Genomic DNA, 16740 nt, shown 5'->3' on the forward strand with positions numbered 1-16740 from the left:
AGTGTATGTGTGTGTGGTAGCAAAGGGCATTATGTTTAACATCCGTAGGCCTGGTATTAAGCCTAGTCCTGGACTATAATGCACTTTCAATGACCATGTTCCATTGCTAATTATTGTTTGTCCAGGATTTGGCTTAAATCTGGGTCTGGGAAACCATCGCTTAGTGCATAAATGTTTTGTTCTCCTTTTATGGCTGCCATGAGCTCACGTCACTTTGCTATGATAAGATTGAATGAGTCCTGAAAATGATATCTGTTAATATAGATAAAACAATCCAAACTGTGAACTTTTACTGAGTTGATTTAACTTTTTAATAAAGATTAGTTGAGAACAGATGTGCTGATACTTTCTACGAAGCACACACACACATCATGCTTCATAACTGCATTTGAAATGCCTTTTGATACACTTATGATGCATTATAACACTTGCTTTAAGCTGTCATATTCATAGGAGTGACTAACTGGAGTCATAAGAACCAATCAAATAATTGCTACTGATGGCACCAAGTCATATTATATCAGAATGCCATGATAGCATCTAACCACTAGAGTCTGCTATTGCACTTCAGCAGAGCAAGATCAGCAGGATCTTACCCATAGGTACCTATAGGTAAAAATGTGACAGAAAAGTCTAAACAGGGTCCTTGGGTCGTTAAACTCTGAAGTCACCCCATTGAAGTTTAAAAACAGTTAGGGTTGGATAAGGGCAATGGCCCCACATTTTTAGCAAAAAAATATATATTTAAATATTTTTTGGTGGGGAGGCTTGTCTGTTTTGCATGTATTTTGGCATTAAAACAAGTCACATATCTGTTTGCTAACAATGTCAAAAACATATATATATCATTGAGTTAAAAAAGACAAACATGGTCTCTTTTTTGTTTTCTTGAGTAAGGCAGCTCCCAAATGCAGGTGTTTAAGCCTAGCTCAGTGCTTTCTGTGGTGGTGGGACAAGTCAGCAGAAAATCAGAGCATTGCACCGTGATTGGCTTAGTGTTCTGTCACTCATGGAGAAACTACATTACCCATCCTTAGTAAAGGTAGACATAAAAAATTCAAGCCCTTTAGGTCCTGTCATAGATTTCCATTAGAAGTGCCCTTCCAAGAAGGCTCAATGTCATTGGCCACAGATAAAATTACGTCAAATCACGTTATACAGTGGGGAGAACAAGTATTTGATAACCTGCAAAATCGGCAGTGTTTCCTACTTACAAAGCATGTAGAGGTCTGTCATTTTTATCATAGGTACACTTCAACTGTGAGAGACGGAATCTTAAACAAAAATCCAGAAAATCACATTGTATGATTTTTAAGTAATTCATTTGCTGGGCCAATTGTGCGCCGCCCTATGGGACTCCCAATCACAGCCAGATGTGACACAGCTTGGATTCAAACCAAGGACCGCAGTGATGCCTATTGTACTGAAATGCAGTGCCTTAGACCACTGTGCCACTCGGGAGCTCATTGATGTGATTATTCCTATAGGTGAGCTGATCTGATCATGATTCATGAGTAATGTTGGCCACCAATATGGAAAGTCCATATTGATATCAGTTTCATACTTTTTTTAATTTGATATCGATATCATATCGGAATATAAAAACATGTGTAGGCGTACTTGCTGTTTACCACTTTTGTTTCAGTGTCATGAATTTTAAAATGCGTTTCATCTTCCTAATGAGCCACCATAACATTGTTGTTGTGTTTTCCTTATCAGCCACCGTATTTCGCTTGTCGTCATTTTGATGAGAGATCAAATTTAGCACACAAAAAACTAGCTAGATCGCAGCTGTTTGGATAAACCAAATATCCTTTCAGCAGTCACATTATAGATACACACGGTGGGGCGGGGCTTAACGTGACCATGCCCCGGAGTAGGACACATCCGTAGGATACTCCCGTTACTCCTATGATAAATGTCCTACTTTACTCATAACCCGACACAACGGCTGTTTTTTTAATCATACATTTGACATGCTTCCATGTCGTCTTAATCAACAAACTACATCATACCTAAAAACATTTTACATACTGTACTTTAGGATGATTTGACCATGATGGGCGAAAAAGGTCACAAAAGTCCAGTGGTGTAAAGTAGTGTATACTTTGACTTTTGATACTTAAGTACATTTTAGCAATTCCATGTACTTTTAATAGTTAAATATATTTCAAACCAAATACTTTTAGACTTTTACTCAATTAGTATTTTACTTGAGTCATTTTCTATTCGGGTATCTTTACTTTTACTCAAGTTTGACAATTGAATACTTTTTCCAACACTGCAAAAGTTACAAAAACAGAACTGCAGCAACATCCATTTCTAACATAACACACATATCATATCATATGAAATTCAAAGAATGGAGGATGCGGGCATCGATCCCGCTACCTCTCGCATGCTAAGCGAGCGCTCTACCATTTGAGCTAATCCCCCTGTATTAAGAAGAGGGTATGTGATTTCTTGGTATGTCATCGTCAGCGCCTGTACTACATTGAAATGATTCCGGCGGAAGTTTAGTGGCGAGGCCCCGTCGACAAAGAAAAAAATGGCGAGTGGAGTCGGGAGTGAGTATTATTTGTTATTGTTTGCTTGCTTGCAAATGCAGCTACAACGTACACATACATTTCAAATGTAATCTACAATATGTTTGTAGCTAGCTGGCTTTATACATTATATTTGTCTAGTTAGCCTTCCTGGGTTTTGTTAGCGCCGGGCAAGCTAGCTAGCTAAATTCCTAGCCGAATATGGTAAACAACAAAAACAAATATTGGGTTAGATTACCTAGCTAGCTAAGTGGTGATGTTATGCTTTTCTAGTTAGCTAGATTGTAGCTTTCTTTGCATTAACAAGATTGTAGCTTTCTTTGCATTAACAAGATTGTAGCTTGCTGTTTAGCTAACTAGTTAGGTCAGAGCTCAAATCTAGGCGAAGATTGGTTCCCCCATCACCCCTGCGCAGCGACCTGTCAAATCCAGGGATGCAAACTAGTCACATTTCGGCGAAATTCACCGTTTTGAATCCAAAATAGGTGACTTACGTAATTCGTGTAGATCCGATGAAAAAAAGTTTTTTTGGGGGGGTTGGATCACTACTAGCTGTAAGTGCACGAGTGATGCGCGTTTGTAGCAATACTGGCTGTATCCAAGGCTCAGCCAATCGTTCACATAACAACAGAATGCAGCGCAGCACGCGGCTGAAGAGAGAAGAGACAGCATCCGCGCGCGCTCTGTCAAGGCAGCTTGCCAGTTACAGCAGCTCGTCCCCTGAACGATAACGAAGCGGTAACGTTAAGCTTGACCACGGAGAAGGTGATGAAGCGTACTTCATGAGCTGTAACTGAAAAACTACTGTCATTTTGGAAAGTTTGAGGTGAGGGAGGAAGTGTGGTGGAACAACTATTAGCGTTGTATCTTGCTAGCTGGATCGAATTCTCCATTAGCTAGCCATAAAAATGTTGAGCAACATTATCCAATTTATCTGATCAAATAATTGAGTTTATGGTGTGAAAATGTGCTTGCTAAAAGTCGGACAGCTAACGTTAGCTAGCTAACTTTACAACATCAGATTAACTAACATTAGTAACCTAACCAATTCGCTATAGTGTTAACTGGTATACGTTCCTCAAGTTATAACGCGTTAGTTGCTTACTGGACCCTGGCAATCTGTGTGAAACGTTAACTAGCAAAGGAACGAACCACTATCTGTTAACTAATGTTTCCCTTTACTGTATGTGATTAATTTTCAGAATGAGAGAATTAGGTGAAAATTAGTCGTTGGTTGTTAAACAAGTAGATTCAGGGATCAAGTGTAGTTGGAGCTGGGCCTGGCTTAAGCTGAATGCCACTACAGAGGTGAAAGGAACACCACACACTTTCCCTCTTTCTCACTTTTGCTGGTACATTGTAGAACAGATGTCCACAGACAGAAAGTATCCAATGTATTAATGTGCAGTGTAGCCCAAAGATATTGCTTTTGTTGTGTTGAACTTGACAGTAACGTGTGTGTGTGTGTGTGTGTGTGTGTGTGTGTGTGTGTGTGTGTGTGTGTGTGTGGGGTGTGTGTGTGTGTGTGTGAGTGGGGGGATTATACTTAGTTTTACTCAGTGAATGTTATTTTTGCACACGTGTAGCCTTGTGCATTTGATTTGTGTCTATAGTGGCCACTATAATAGAGAAAATATAGAATGCCAGTTTGTTTCATTCTATTTCTACTTTAAGATGTTTTTTTCTCCAAGTGCAATATTTATGTGTGTGGTCACAAGCGTTCTATTATGAAGGCTGTCATGGCTAACTGCAATATTAGTGTATTGTTTTTTTTCAAGACTTGAGTGTCATTTGCAGTAAAGTCTAGGCAACAAATAATATTGGATTGCTTCCTTTACATTTTTAGCTCTGAGTTAGGTTCACATTAACCACTTTTTATTTTACACACAGACTGATCATGTAGATCATATTCTTTGTTGTTTAATTAGTTAAAAGCTCCATTTCCCCCTAGCAGGGATTTTTTTGCATGTTTCGATGCAAAAAAAAGTGTAACCTTTTTGGGCCCTCAGCAGTTTGCATCCCTGGTCAAATCTAAGTTAGCCTAATAATAGACTAAAGGAGCATAATGTTACTCCTTGTAGTCCAAGGACCTTTCATGTTCTATTTAGAGGCGAATTGGCTCTGGCAGCCAAATACTCCATCTAAATGTCCAACCTGGACTTAGGGTTAGGCGTAGCTCTTGATCATGACTCTCGGTAATGAGTCATTGGACGAAGGAGTCTTCTGTAAGGGGAAGTTTTGTTGAGAGCAGGACACTCGGTCTGAACATTAACATGAATCGATTCTCAATTGCGGTACAGTTCTAGAAACATGAATTCCTCTCCTTTCATATCACATCGAAATAATTTCACAAATACACACTTACTGTTTTAGCACAGTTGCAGTCGACAGTATTTGTCAGTGACAACACGTTTGTGGCGTCCGTCTTCCGTTTACACACAGGTGTTTGTAGGTAATTAGCACAGGCAGTCGACTGTCTTCCGTTTACACACAGGTGTTTGTAGGTAATTAGCACAGGCAGTCGACTGTCTTCCGTTTACACACAGGTGTTTGTAGGTAATTAGCACAGGCAGTCGACTGTCTTCCGTTTACACACAGGTGTTTGTAGGTAATTAGCACAGGCAGTCGACTGTCTTCCGTTTACACACAGGTGTTTGTAGGTAATTAGCACAGGCAGTCGACTGTCTTCCGTTTACACACAGGTGTTTGTAGGTAATTAGCACAGGCAGTCGACTGTCTTCCGTTTACACACAGGTGTTTGTAGGTAATTAGCACAGGCAGTCGACTGTCTTCCGTTTACACACAGGTGTTTGTAGGTAATTAGCACAGGCAGTCGACTGTCTTCCGTTTACACACAGGTGTTTGTAGGTAATTAGCACAGGCAGTCGACTGTCTTCCGTTTACACACAGGTGTTTGTAGGTAATTAGCACAGGCAATCGACTGTCTTCCGTTTACACACAGGTGTTTGTAGGTAATTAGCACAGGCAATCGACTGTCTTCCGTTTACACACAGGTGTTTGTAGGTAATTAGCACAGGCAATCGACTGTCTTCCGTTTACACACAGGTGTTTGTAGGTAATTAGCACAGGCAGTCGACTGTCTTCCGTTTACACACAGGTGTTTGTAGGTAATTAGCACAGGCAGTCGACTGTCTTCCGTTTACACACAGGTGTTTGTAGGTAATTAGCACAGGCAGTCGACTGTCTTCCGTTTACACACAGGTGTTTGTAGGTAATTAGCACAGGCAGTCGACTGTCTTCCGTTTACACACAGGTGTTTGTAGGTAATTAGCACAGGCAATCGACTGTCTTCCGTTTACACACAGGTGTTTGTAGGTAATTAGCACAGGCAGTCGACTGTCTTCCGTTTACACACAGGTGTTTGTAGGTAATTAGCACAGGCAGTCGACTGTCTTCCGTTTACACACAGGTGTTTGTAGGTAATTAGCACAGGCAGTCGACTGTCTTCCGTTTACACACAGGTGTTTGTAGGTAATTAGCACAGGCAGTCGACTGTCTTCCGTTTACACACAGGTGTTTGTAGGTAATTAGCACAGGCATCGACTGTCTTCCGTTTACACACTAGCACAGGCAGTCGACTGTCTTCCGTTTACACACAGGTGTTTGTAGGTAATTAGCACAGGCAGTCGACTGTCTTCCGTTTACACACAGGTGTTTGTAGGTAATTAGCACAGGCAGTCGACTGTCTTCCGTTTACACACAGGTGTTTGTAGGTAATTAGCACAGGCAGTCGACTGTCTTCCGTTTACACACAGGTGTTTGTAGGTAATTAGCACAGGCAATCGACTGTCTTCCGTTTACACACAGGTGTTTGTAGGTAATTAGCACAGGCAATCGACTGTCTTCCGTTTACACACAGGTGTTTGTAGGTAATTAGCACAGGCAGTCGACTGTCTTCCGTTTACACACAGGTGTTTGTAGGTAATTAGCACAGGCAGTCGACTGTCTTCCGTTTACACACAGGTGTTTGTAGGTAATTAGCACAGGCAGTCGACTGTCTTCCGTTTACACACAGGTGTTTGTAGGGCACAGGCAGTCGACTGTCTTCCGTTTACACACAGGTGTTTGTAGGTAATTAGCACAGGCAGTCGACTGTCTTCCGTTTACACACAGGCACATCGACTGTCTTCCGTTTACACACAGGTGTTTGTAGGTAATTAGCACAGGCAGTCGACTGTCTTCCGTTTACACACAGGTGTTTGTAGGTAATTAGCACAGGCAGTCGACACAGGTGTTTTAGCACAGGCAGTCGAACAGGTGTTTGTAGGTAATTAGCACAGGCAGTCGACTGTCTTCCGTTTACACACAGGTGTTTGTAGGTAATTAGCACAGGCAGTCGACTGTCTTCCGTTTAGCACACAGGTGTTTGTAGGTAATTAGCACAGGCAATCGACTGTCTTCCGTTTACACACAGGTGTTTGTAGGTAATTAGCACAGGCAGTCGACTGTCTTCCGTTTACACACAGGTGTTTGTAGGTAATTAGCACAGGCAGTCGACTGTCTTCCGTTTACACACAGGTGTTTGTAGGTAATTAGCACAGGCAGTCGACTGTCTTCCGTTTACACACAGGTGTTTGTAGGTAATTAGCACAGGCAGTCGACTGTCTTCCGTCTGTTTTCTGTAAACTAGCGCTGTAACAGGACATATGGCAGTGTGTGAAACCAAACACTATAAAGGTGTGTTGTAATTTAACCTTTTGGTTTTAGAAAAAAAAATAGCTGATATGAAAGATACGTTCCTTATGTTTCCAAAACCGTACTGCAAGCGATACGTGTTTATTTTATTTATTTATCTAGGCAAGTCAGTTAAGAACAAATTCTTATTTTCAATGACAGCCTAGGAACAGTGGGTTAACATCCTTGTTCAGGGGCAGAACGACAGATTTTTACCTTGTCACTGCAAACTTAACATGTGAAGCTTTCTGGGTAAGTCTCTAAGAGCGTTGCAGAAACTGGATTGTACAATATTTGCACATTATTCTTTAAAAAACTCTTCTAGCTCTTGAGTCTTAAGTCTTGCCATAGATTTTCAAGCAGATTTAAGTCACAACTGTAACTAGGCCACTCAGGAACATTCAATGTTGTCATGGTAAGCAATTCCTGTGTATATAGGCCGTCATTGAAAATAATAGTTTGTTCTTAATTGACTTGCCTAGTTCAAATAAGGTAAAATAAAAATATTTTTAAAACATCTCCAGTGATGAAGATTAAGATTATAGGCTTTGCAGTGTCCTCTTCATGACTGTCTTATCTTTTCAGGCTTGAGGGGGTATAGGCTTTGCAGTGTCCTCTTCACGACTGTCTTAGTGTGTTTGAACCATAATAGTTTGTTGGTGATATGGACACCCTAGAATTTGAAGCTCTCAAACTGTTCTGCTACAGCCCGTCGATGAGAATTGGGGAATGCTCGGTCCTCCTTTTCCTGTAGTCCACAATTATCTCCTTTGTCTTGATCACGTTGCGGGAGAGGTTGTTGTCCTGGCACCACATGGCCAGGTCTCTGACCACCTCCCTATGAGCTGTCTCATCGTTGTCGGTGGTCAGGCCAACCACTGTAGTCTTCGGCAAACTTGATGATGGTGTTGGAGTTGTGCCTGGCCATGCAGTCATGAGCGAACATGGAGTACAGGAGGGGACTGAGCATGCACCCGAGGGGCCCCCATGCTGAGGATCAGCGTGGCGGATGTGTTGTTCCCTACCCTTACCACCTGGGGCTGCCCGTCAGGAAGTCCAGGATCCAGTTGCAGAGGGAGGAATTTAGTCCCAGGGTCCTTAGCGTAGTGATGAACTTTGAGGGCACTATGGTGTTGAACGCTTAGCTGTAGTCAATGAATAGCATTCTCACATAGGTGTTCCTTTTGTCCAGTTGGGAAAGGGCAGTGTTGAGTGCAATAGAGATTGCGTCATCTGTGGATCTGTTGGGGCGGTATGCAAATTGGAGTGGGTCTAGTGTTTCTGGGATAATGTTGTTGATGTGAGCCATGACCAGCCTTTCAAAGCACTTCATGGCTACAGACGTGAGTGCTACGGGTCGGTAGTGATTAAGGCATGCTACCTTAGTGTTCTTGGGCACGGGGACTATGGTGGTCTGCTTGAAACATGTTGGTATTACAGACTCAGACAGGGAGAGATTGAAAATGTCAGTGAAGACACATGCATGCTCGGAGTACACGTCCTGGTAATCCGCTTTGCCCTGCAGGCTTGTGAATGTTGACCTGTTTAAAGGTCTTACTGACATCGGCTACGGAGAGGTTGATCACACAGTCGTCCGGAACAGCTGATGCTCTAATGCATGTTTCAGTGTTACTTGCCAAGAAGCGAGCATAGACATAATTTAGCTCGCCTGGTAGGTTCGTGTCACTGGGCAGCTCGTGGCTGTGCTTCCCTCTGTAGTTTGTAATAGTTTGCCAGCCCTGCTACATCCAACGAGCGTCACAGCCAGTGTAGTACGATTCAATCTTAGTCCTGTATTGACGCTTTGCCTGTTTGATAGTTAAATATAGATTTTGGGTCGCCGGTTTACAAATAATATCCAATATTGTCAAAGTGGAATTAGGTTTTACATTTTTTTTTACAAATTAATTTAAAAAAATGAAAAGCTGAAATGTCTTCTGTCAACAAGTATTCGACCCCTTTGTTATGGCCATCCTAAAGTTCAGGAGTAATAATTTGCTTAACAAGTCACATGGGCTTGCTCTGTGTGCAATAATAATGTTATAACATGATTTTTGAATGACTACCTCATCCTTAATTACACTTTGGTTGGTGTATCAATACAAAGATGCATGTGTCCTTCCTAACTTAGTTGCAGGAGAGGAAGGAAACTGCTCAGGGATTTCACCATGAGGCCAATGGTGACTTTAGAGAGTTTAATGGCTGTGATAGGATAAAACTGAGGATGGACGAACAACAAAAGTACATAATGTTACGATTCCAAAGCTATACGATACCATAGAGAACACATTAATTATCACACATCTTGGAGAACATTTGCAATGTTGTACTTCTTGTTTGCGAAACTCTCCCCTGTAACTATTCCCCAGGTCATTGCTGTAAATGAGAACGTGTTCTCAGTCAACTTACCTGGTAAAATAACGGATAAATAAAATAATCCACAATACTAACCTAAATGACAGAGTGAAAAGGAGGAAGCCTTTACAGAATAAAAATATTCCAAAACATGCATCCTGTTTGCAAAAAGGTACTAAAATAAATCTGCAATAATTTGCCAAAGAAATTAATTTTATGTCCAGAATACAAAGCGTTATATTTGGGGCAAATACAACACAACACAACACGCCACTGAGTACCACTCTTAATATTTTCAAGCATGGTGGTGTCTGCATTATGTTATGGGTATGCTTGTCATCAGCAAGGACTAGGGAGCTTTTAAAAATAATAATAATAATACATTGAATAGCGCTAAGTACAGGCAAAATCCTAGAGGAAAACATTTATTCAGTCTGCTTTCCAATAGACACTGGGGGAAAAATTCCCCTTTCAGCAGGACAGTAACCTAAAACACAAGGCCAAATATATATTTATTTTTTGTACCTTTTATTTAACTAGGCAAGTCAGTTAAGAACAAATTCTTATTTTCAATGACGGCCTAGGAACAGTGGGTTAACTGCCTTGTTCAGGGGCAGAACGACAGATTTGTACCTTGTCAGCTCGGGGATTTGATCTTGCAACCTTTCGGTCCAACGCTCTAACACTAGGCTACCTAGGGGATAATACGCTAATGTCGCCAAATCAGCCAGTAGATGGTATGGGCATACTTGTCTAGAACACATCCATCTGTTGATATCGTCATGACAAAGTACAGTGCCTTGCGAAAGTATTCGGCCCCCTTGAACTTTGCGACCTTTTGCCACATTTCAGGCTTCAAACATAAAGATATAAAACTGTATTTTTTTGTGAAGAATCAACAACAAGTGGGACACAATCATGAAGTGGAACGACATTTATTGGATATTTCAAACTTTTTTAACAAATCAAAAACTGAAAAATTGGGCGTGCAAAATTATTCAGTCCCCTTAAGTTAATACTTTGTAGCGCCACCTTTTGCTGCGATTACAGCTGTAAGTCGCTTGGGGTATGTCTCTATCAGTTTTGCGCATCGAGAGACTGACATTTTTTCCCATTCCTCCTTGCAAAACAGCTTGAGCTCAGTGAGGTTGGATGGAGAGCATTTGTGAACAGCAGTTTTCAGTTCTTTCACAGATTCTCGATTGGATTCAGGTCTGGACTTTGACTTGGCCATTCTAACACCTGGATATGTTTATTTTTGAACCATTCCATTGTAGATTTTGCTTTATGTTTTGGATCATTGGCTTGTTGGAAGACAAATCTCCGTCCCAGTCTCAGGTCTTTTGCAGACTCCATCAGGTTTTCTTCCAGAATGGTCCTGTATTTGGCTCCATCCATCTTCCCATCAATTTTAACCATCTTCCCTGTCCCTGCTGAAGAAAAGCAGGCCCAAACCATGATGCTGCCACCACCATGTTTGACAGTGGGGATGGTGTGTTCAGGGTGATGAGCTGTGTTGCTTTTACGCCAAACATAACGTTTTGCATTGTTGCCAAGCAGTTCAATTTTGGTTTCATCTGACCAGAGCACCTTCTTCCACATGTTTGGTGTGTCTCCCAGGTGGCTTGTGGCAAACTTTAAACAACACTTTTTATGGATATCTTTAAGAAATGGCTTTCTTCTTGCCACTCTTCCATCAAGGCCAGATTTGTGCAATATACGACTGATTGTTGTCCTATGGACAGAGTCTCCCACCTCAGCTGTAGATCTCTGCAGTTCATCCAGAGTGATCATGGGCCTCTTGGCTGCATCTCTGATCAGTCTTCTCCTTGTATGAGCTGAAAGTTTAGAGGGACGGCCAGGTCTTGGTAGATTTGCAGTGGTCTGATACTCCTTCCATTTCAATATTATCACTTGCACAGTGCTCCTTGGGATGTTTAAAGCTTGGGAAATCTTTTTGTATCCAAATCCGGCTTTAAACTTCTTCACAACAGTATCTCGGACCTGCCTGGTGTGTTCCTTGTTCTTCATGATGCTCTCTGCGCTTTTAACGGACCTCTGAGACTATCACAGTGCAGGTGCATTTATACGGAGACTTGATTACACACAGGTGGATTGTATTTATCATCATTAGTCATTTAGGTCAACATTGGATCATTCAGAGATCCTCACTGAACTTCTGGAGAGAGTTTGCTGCACTGAAAGTAAAGGGGCTGAATAATTTTGCACGCCCAATTTTTCAGTTTTTGATTTGTTAAAAAAGTTTGAAATATCCAATAGATGTCGTTCCACTTCATGATTGTGTCCCACTTGTTGTTGATTCTTCACATAAAAATACAGTTTTATATCTTTATATTTGAAGCCTGAAATGTGGCAAAAGGTCGCAAAGTTCAAGGGGGCCGAATACTTTCGCAAGGCACTGTATATATTTCACTGAGCATATCTAAATCTCAACAGTGTACCGAATTATTAATCTCTGTTTCTCCTTCCAAGTACCATGTTGCACTGCACCATGTGTGTCTGTTGAAAACAGAGATATTACAGAAAGGATGAGGGAGGTATCCCAATGGGCAATAAATGGAGAAACGCCCCACCCAACTGACTGTCGACCCATCGCATTCACGTTGTCCTTATGCTGCACGCGGTTTCTAAACTAACCGTCACGCAATCCCTTCTCAAAGTCGGGGTACCTGCCTATTTTCCTCAAAAGTACGTAATGTTACAATTCCAAAGCTATACGATACTACAGAGAACATGTTAATTATCACACATCTTGGAAAAGATTTGCAATGTTGTACTTCTTCTTTGCGAAATTCATGCCAAGGTTCCGTTTTTGAGCAGGCGCCCGATTGATTCCCATTCACTACTTGAAGGAGAGCTCTCCTTGTCCCAGAATGCAAAGCTTGGTCAATTGACGATGCACTGTCAACATACACAATGGCCGTTAATACGATTCAAATAGTTTCCCATCTCCTCAAAGGTATCTCTGTGTGAAAGAAACGTGCCCTGGGCAGATACGAACTGCAAGTTGAACTTATGTGAGAGAGACTCTTACATTTATATCACAGTTTGTTTAGCCGATTGCTAGCTAGCTACTTCACGTGCTGGTATTGTTGTGTGTAGCTATGTTTTCTAGCTACCTAACTAGCTAGCCAGCCCAGAGAGACAGCATTGTATTGTGGGTTTTGTAGTAGACTTGAGCTGCAACAGATTTCCCAAGAAGATTTTCACATTTCTTCCAACCTTGTTGTAATGACAACATGAAACATTTGTTCACAAAAATAGTTATCACATATTAGTGTTATTTAACACTATTAATCGTAGGAATTAGTGGTTTTGGGGTTGATTTATCCCTCCCGAGTGGCACAGTGGTCTAAGACACTGCATCTCAGTGCAAGAGGCGCCACTGCAGTACCTGGTTTGGAACCAGGCTGCATCACATCTGGCCGTGATTGGGAGTCCCATAGGGTGGTGCAAAATTGGCCCCACGTCGTCCGGTCATTGTAAATAATTTGTTCTTAACTGACTTGCCTAGTTGAATAAAGGTAACAAATATATAGGTTTTAACAAAACTCCCCCGGCCAGAAGATACTATCGTCTATAGGAGCTAAAGGTAGTTAGCATCTATGTATGGGCTATTGCTGACCTACCTCTTCCAATCTTCATAATTTCCTTATCTCTGTCTTTATGTAGAACACAAGATGCTGTCCGTTGGCCCGACGGAACCGTGGTCATTGAGGGAGAAACTATGCCTAGCCTCCTCTGTTATGAGAAGCGGAGACCAAAACTGGTAAACAAACACACACTACCAACTTTTTCCCATCTGTCATCTACATGTTTTTCTTTCTCTAGTGTGCATTGTAAACTTTTCTACATGGTCATTTGTGTACACTACTTGATTGTCCTCCTGCCTTTCAGGGTGTCTGTCAGCAGAGCCATCAAGCCTTTCTCAGAGCAAGGCCGCCCTCCAGACTGGTTTTCTCAGAAGGTATGAGACAGACACGCTGTGACACAACAATTAATCTCTGTCATGATGAACAAGGTTAAAAGGTCAGCTACTATATATGAGCACATGACCAAAAGCATGTGGACACCTGCTAGTCGAACGTCTCATTCTAAAATCATATGCATTAATATGGAGTTGGTCCCCCATTTGCTGCTATAACAACCTCCACTCTTCTGGGAAGGCTTTCCACTAGACGTTAGAACATTGCTGTGGGGACGTTCTTCCATTCAGCCATGAGCATTAGTGTGGTCGGGTGCTGATGTTGGGCGATTAGGCCTGTCTCGAAGTCGGCGTTCCAATTCATCCTAAAGGTGTTCGATGGGGTTGAGGTCAGGGCTCTGTGCAGGCCAGTCAAGTTCTTCCACACCGATCTCGAGAAACCATTTCTGTATGGACCTCGCTTTGTGCACAAGGGAATTTTCATGCTGAAACAGAATCGTCTAATGTAATTTTATTCTGTAGCGTTAAGATTTCCCTTCACTGAAACTAAGGGGCCTAGCCCGAACCATGAAAAACAGCCCCAGCATTATTCCTCCTCCACCAAACTTTATAGTTGTCACTATGCATTCGGCAGGTAGCGTTCTCCTGGTATCCACGAAACCCAGATTCGTCAGTCGGACTGCCAGATGGTGAAGCATGACTAATCACTCCAGAGAACACTTTTCCACTGGTCCAAAGTCTAATGGTGCCGAGCTTTAAACCACTCCCAGCCGACGCTTGGCATTGCACATGGTGATCTTAGGCTTGTGTGCGCCTGCTCGGCCATGGAAACCCATTTCATGAAGCTCCCGACCAACAGTTATTGTGCTGACGTTGTTTCCAGAGGCAGTTTGGAACTCAGTAGTGAGTTTTGCAACCGAGGACAGACTATTTTTGCACACTACGTGCGTCAGCACTCGGCAGTCCCATTCTGTGAGCTTGTGTGGCCTACCACTTTGCGGCTGAGCTGTTGTTGCTCCTAGACGTTTCCAATTCATAATAACAGCACTTACAGTTGTTTGTGGCAGCTCTAGTGGGGCAGAAATTTGACAAACTGACTTGTTGGAATGGTGGCATCCAATGACAGTGCCACTTTGAAAGTCACTGAGCTCTTCAGGAAGGCCATTCTACTGCCAATGTTTGTCTATGGAGGTTGCATGGCCGTACTCAATTTTATACACCTGTCAGCAACTGGTGTGGCTGAAATAGCCGAATCCACTAATTTGGAGGGGTGTCCACATACATTTGTGTGTATATATAATGTATATAACTTGCTGTCTGTGTCTCTGACCCCCACAGCACTGTGCCTCTCAGTACTCTGAGCTGCTGGAGACCACAGAGGCTCCAAAGTGAGTACACAAACACACACATGCACTTTATTGGAGTATTCTGTTGCGTAGGTAGCTCTCCAGCTGTCATCAGAGCAGTTCCCACATAGTGTAATCATGTGTCTAATGTACATTGCTGTTTCAGGCGTAAGCGTGGGGAAAAGGGTGAGGTGGTGGAGACCATCGAGGATGTAATCGTTCGACGACTTACTGCCGAGAGGATAGAGGAGCTGAAGAAACTACTGAGAGACACACAGGACAAATACAGGTCAAGACATATGGGCACTCTTGCTCACACACCCATTCAACCTCTCACTCTGTCTTTCTGTCTCTCTCTCTCTTGTTATCTCTATCACATTACACACACACTCATGCACTCTCCCGCTCTCACACATTAAACCCATCGCGCTCAATGCATAGCCAATGTTTCTGTTCAAAGCCATTGTAGATGACAATGTGACCTCTACTTCCTGCTCTGACAGGAAGCTGAAGAAGGAGGTGGATCTGATCCAGACCGGACATCTGGACTCCCGGCTGGAGGATCTGTGGACAGAAGTATCACAGTAAGAAACCGGTCTGTCTGTCCACCTGTCTGTCTCTCGATTTGTGTCTGCATGTCTGTCTGTCCACCAGTGTCTTTGTGTTTATTTGTTGTATACACTACATTGTGATTCAGAGTGTACATTCTGTACCAGATTTAGCAGTGAAGATTGTGTTTTAAAATGGTTTTGTTTGGAAGGAAAAAGAAGCAGGATGAGGATGAGGCAGATCTTAAGAAGAAGGCCACAGATATAGCCTATCAGGGTAAGCTTTGGCCTAATAGTAATAATAATCATCCAAATGTTTGGGCACCACTGATTGGACCAATGATTAAGCTCAGGAACTACTAGTGATAACAACCCTTACTCTCTGATCTCAGCTCGCCAAGCGGTTAAGAACACACCCAAGCGGGTGCCCAGTGTCACTGTACGCTCCCCTCTGGGTGCCAGTCCCACGAGCATGGAGGCACAGACAGATACCCCCACACCCCCAACAGACACAACCATGCCCCAGGCAGAGGAGACCTCTGGCACTATTGTGGTAAGGGAAGGACCCAAATACTGTTCATCATATGCCTGCTTTGTTTAGCTCTTTGTCTTCAACAGTTGTTGATGTGTGTATTGGTAGCAAATGACAAGTGACTTGCGTATTCTGTATTCAAGCACTGCCTTGCACTTCCATCAGCATGCACGAAATGGGTCAAATACGGTCTAAGAAAAATTCTATCAGTATTGGAAGGAATACAGTGGAAGTGCTGTGGTCTATTAAATAGAGGAGGGTGGGTTTTTTTCTCCCCCATTCTGTCCACTTAGGCCCAGGGGGTGGCTGTGTTTCTACCATCGTCGGATGCTCCAATGGTGCTGCCTAAGGAGGGAAGCCTTGGGTCTCTGGTAGATGACTCCCCACAGAAGAGGCTCCTTAGTCAGAAGTCCACGCCGCCTCCCTCCCCTCTCCTCTCAGAGCTGCTGAAGAAAGGAAGCCTGATTTCTGCTAGCCCCAGACTGGTGAGAAATACAGAGGGATTTTAAAAATGGATGATTTGCAGTAATAAGGGATGAAATTATTGGATTATTTTGTGTTATATTGGATTATATTGGGTGGATCTGTTTTAGGGAGAGAGTCCAGATTAAGTTTGCCTTCACAAACTACTGGTGTTGGAAATTCCTGTTTCAATTTGATCACTCTCTTGTTGCTGAGAATTTTGCTGCACCGCAGGAAATGCAGATGAGCTCCGTGATTTACATAAATTCACTGAAAACCCACACTAACACATGGTTATATTAAAGCGGAA

General features: G+C 42.5%; 1 protein-coding gene and 1 non-coding gene across 5 annotated transcripts in view; one reads left to right on the forward strand and one right to left on the reverse strand.

Annotated features, from left to right (window-relative positions):
• Positions 1-2363: 2363 nt before the first annotated feature.
• Positions 2364-2436, reverse strand: trnaa-agc. The gene has a single exon. It is a non-coding gene; the product is annotated as a tRNA-Ala (tRNA).
• LOC112221183 (bromodomain-containing protein 8) overlaps positions 2417-16740 on the forward strand; it is a 71800-nt gene continuing 57476 nt past the window's right edge. For 2 of the 4 annotated variants that reach the window (XM_024383337.2, XM_024383339.2), the window contains exons 1-9: positions 2417-2567; positions 13290-13386; positions 13515-13584; positions 14881-14930; positions 15055-15177; positions 15392-15472; positions 15649-15713; positions 15829-15989; positions 16262-16453. In XM_024383337.2, the coding sequence (XP_024239105.1) occupies positions 2549-2567; positions 13290-13386; positions 13515-13584; positions 14881-14930; positions 15055-15177; positions 15392-15472; positions 15649-15713; positions 15829-15989; positions 16262-16453 (858 nt within the window). In that variant the 5' untranslated portion in view covers positions 2417-2548. Of the gene's footprint in view, positions 2568-3225; positions 3373-3835; positions 3855-13289; positions 13387-13514; positions 13585-14880; positions 14931-15054; positions 15178-15391; positions 15473-15648; positions 15714-15828; positions 15990-16261; positions 16454-16740 lie in introns of those variants that run through there. The other 2 variants (XM_024383338.2, XM_042303249.1) reach the window with 2 other exon arrangements.

Source organism: Oncorhynchus tshawytscha, linkage group LG21 (assembly GCF_018296145.1).
Source record: "Oncorhynchus tshawytscha isolate Ot180627B linkage group LG21, Otsh_v2.0, whole genome shotgun sequence".
In the NCBI taxonomy this organism is placed as follows: domain Eukaryota; kingdom Metazoa; phylum Chordata; class Actinopteri; order Salmoniformes; family Salmonidae; genus Oncorhynchus; species Oncorhynchus tshawytscha.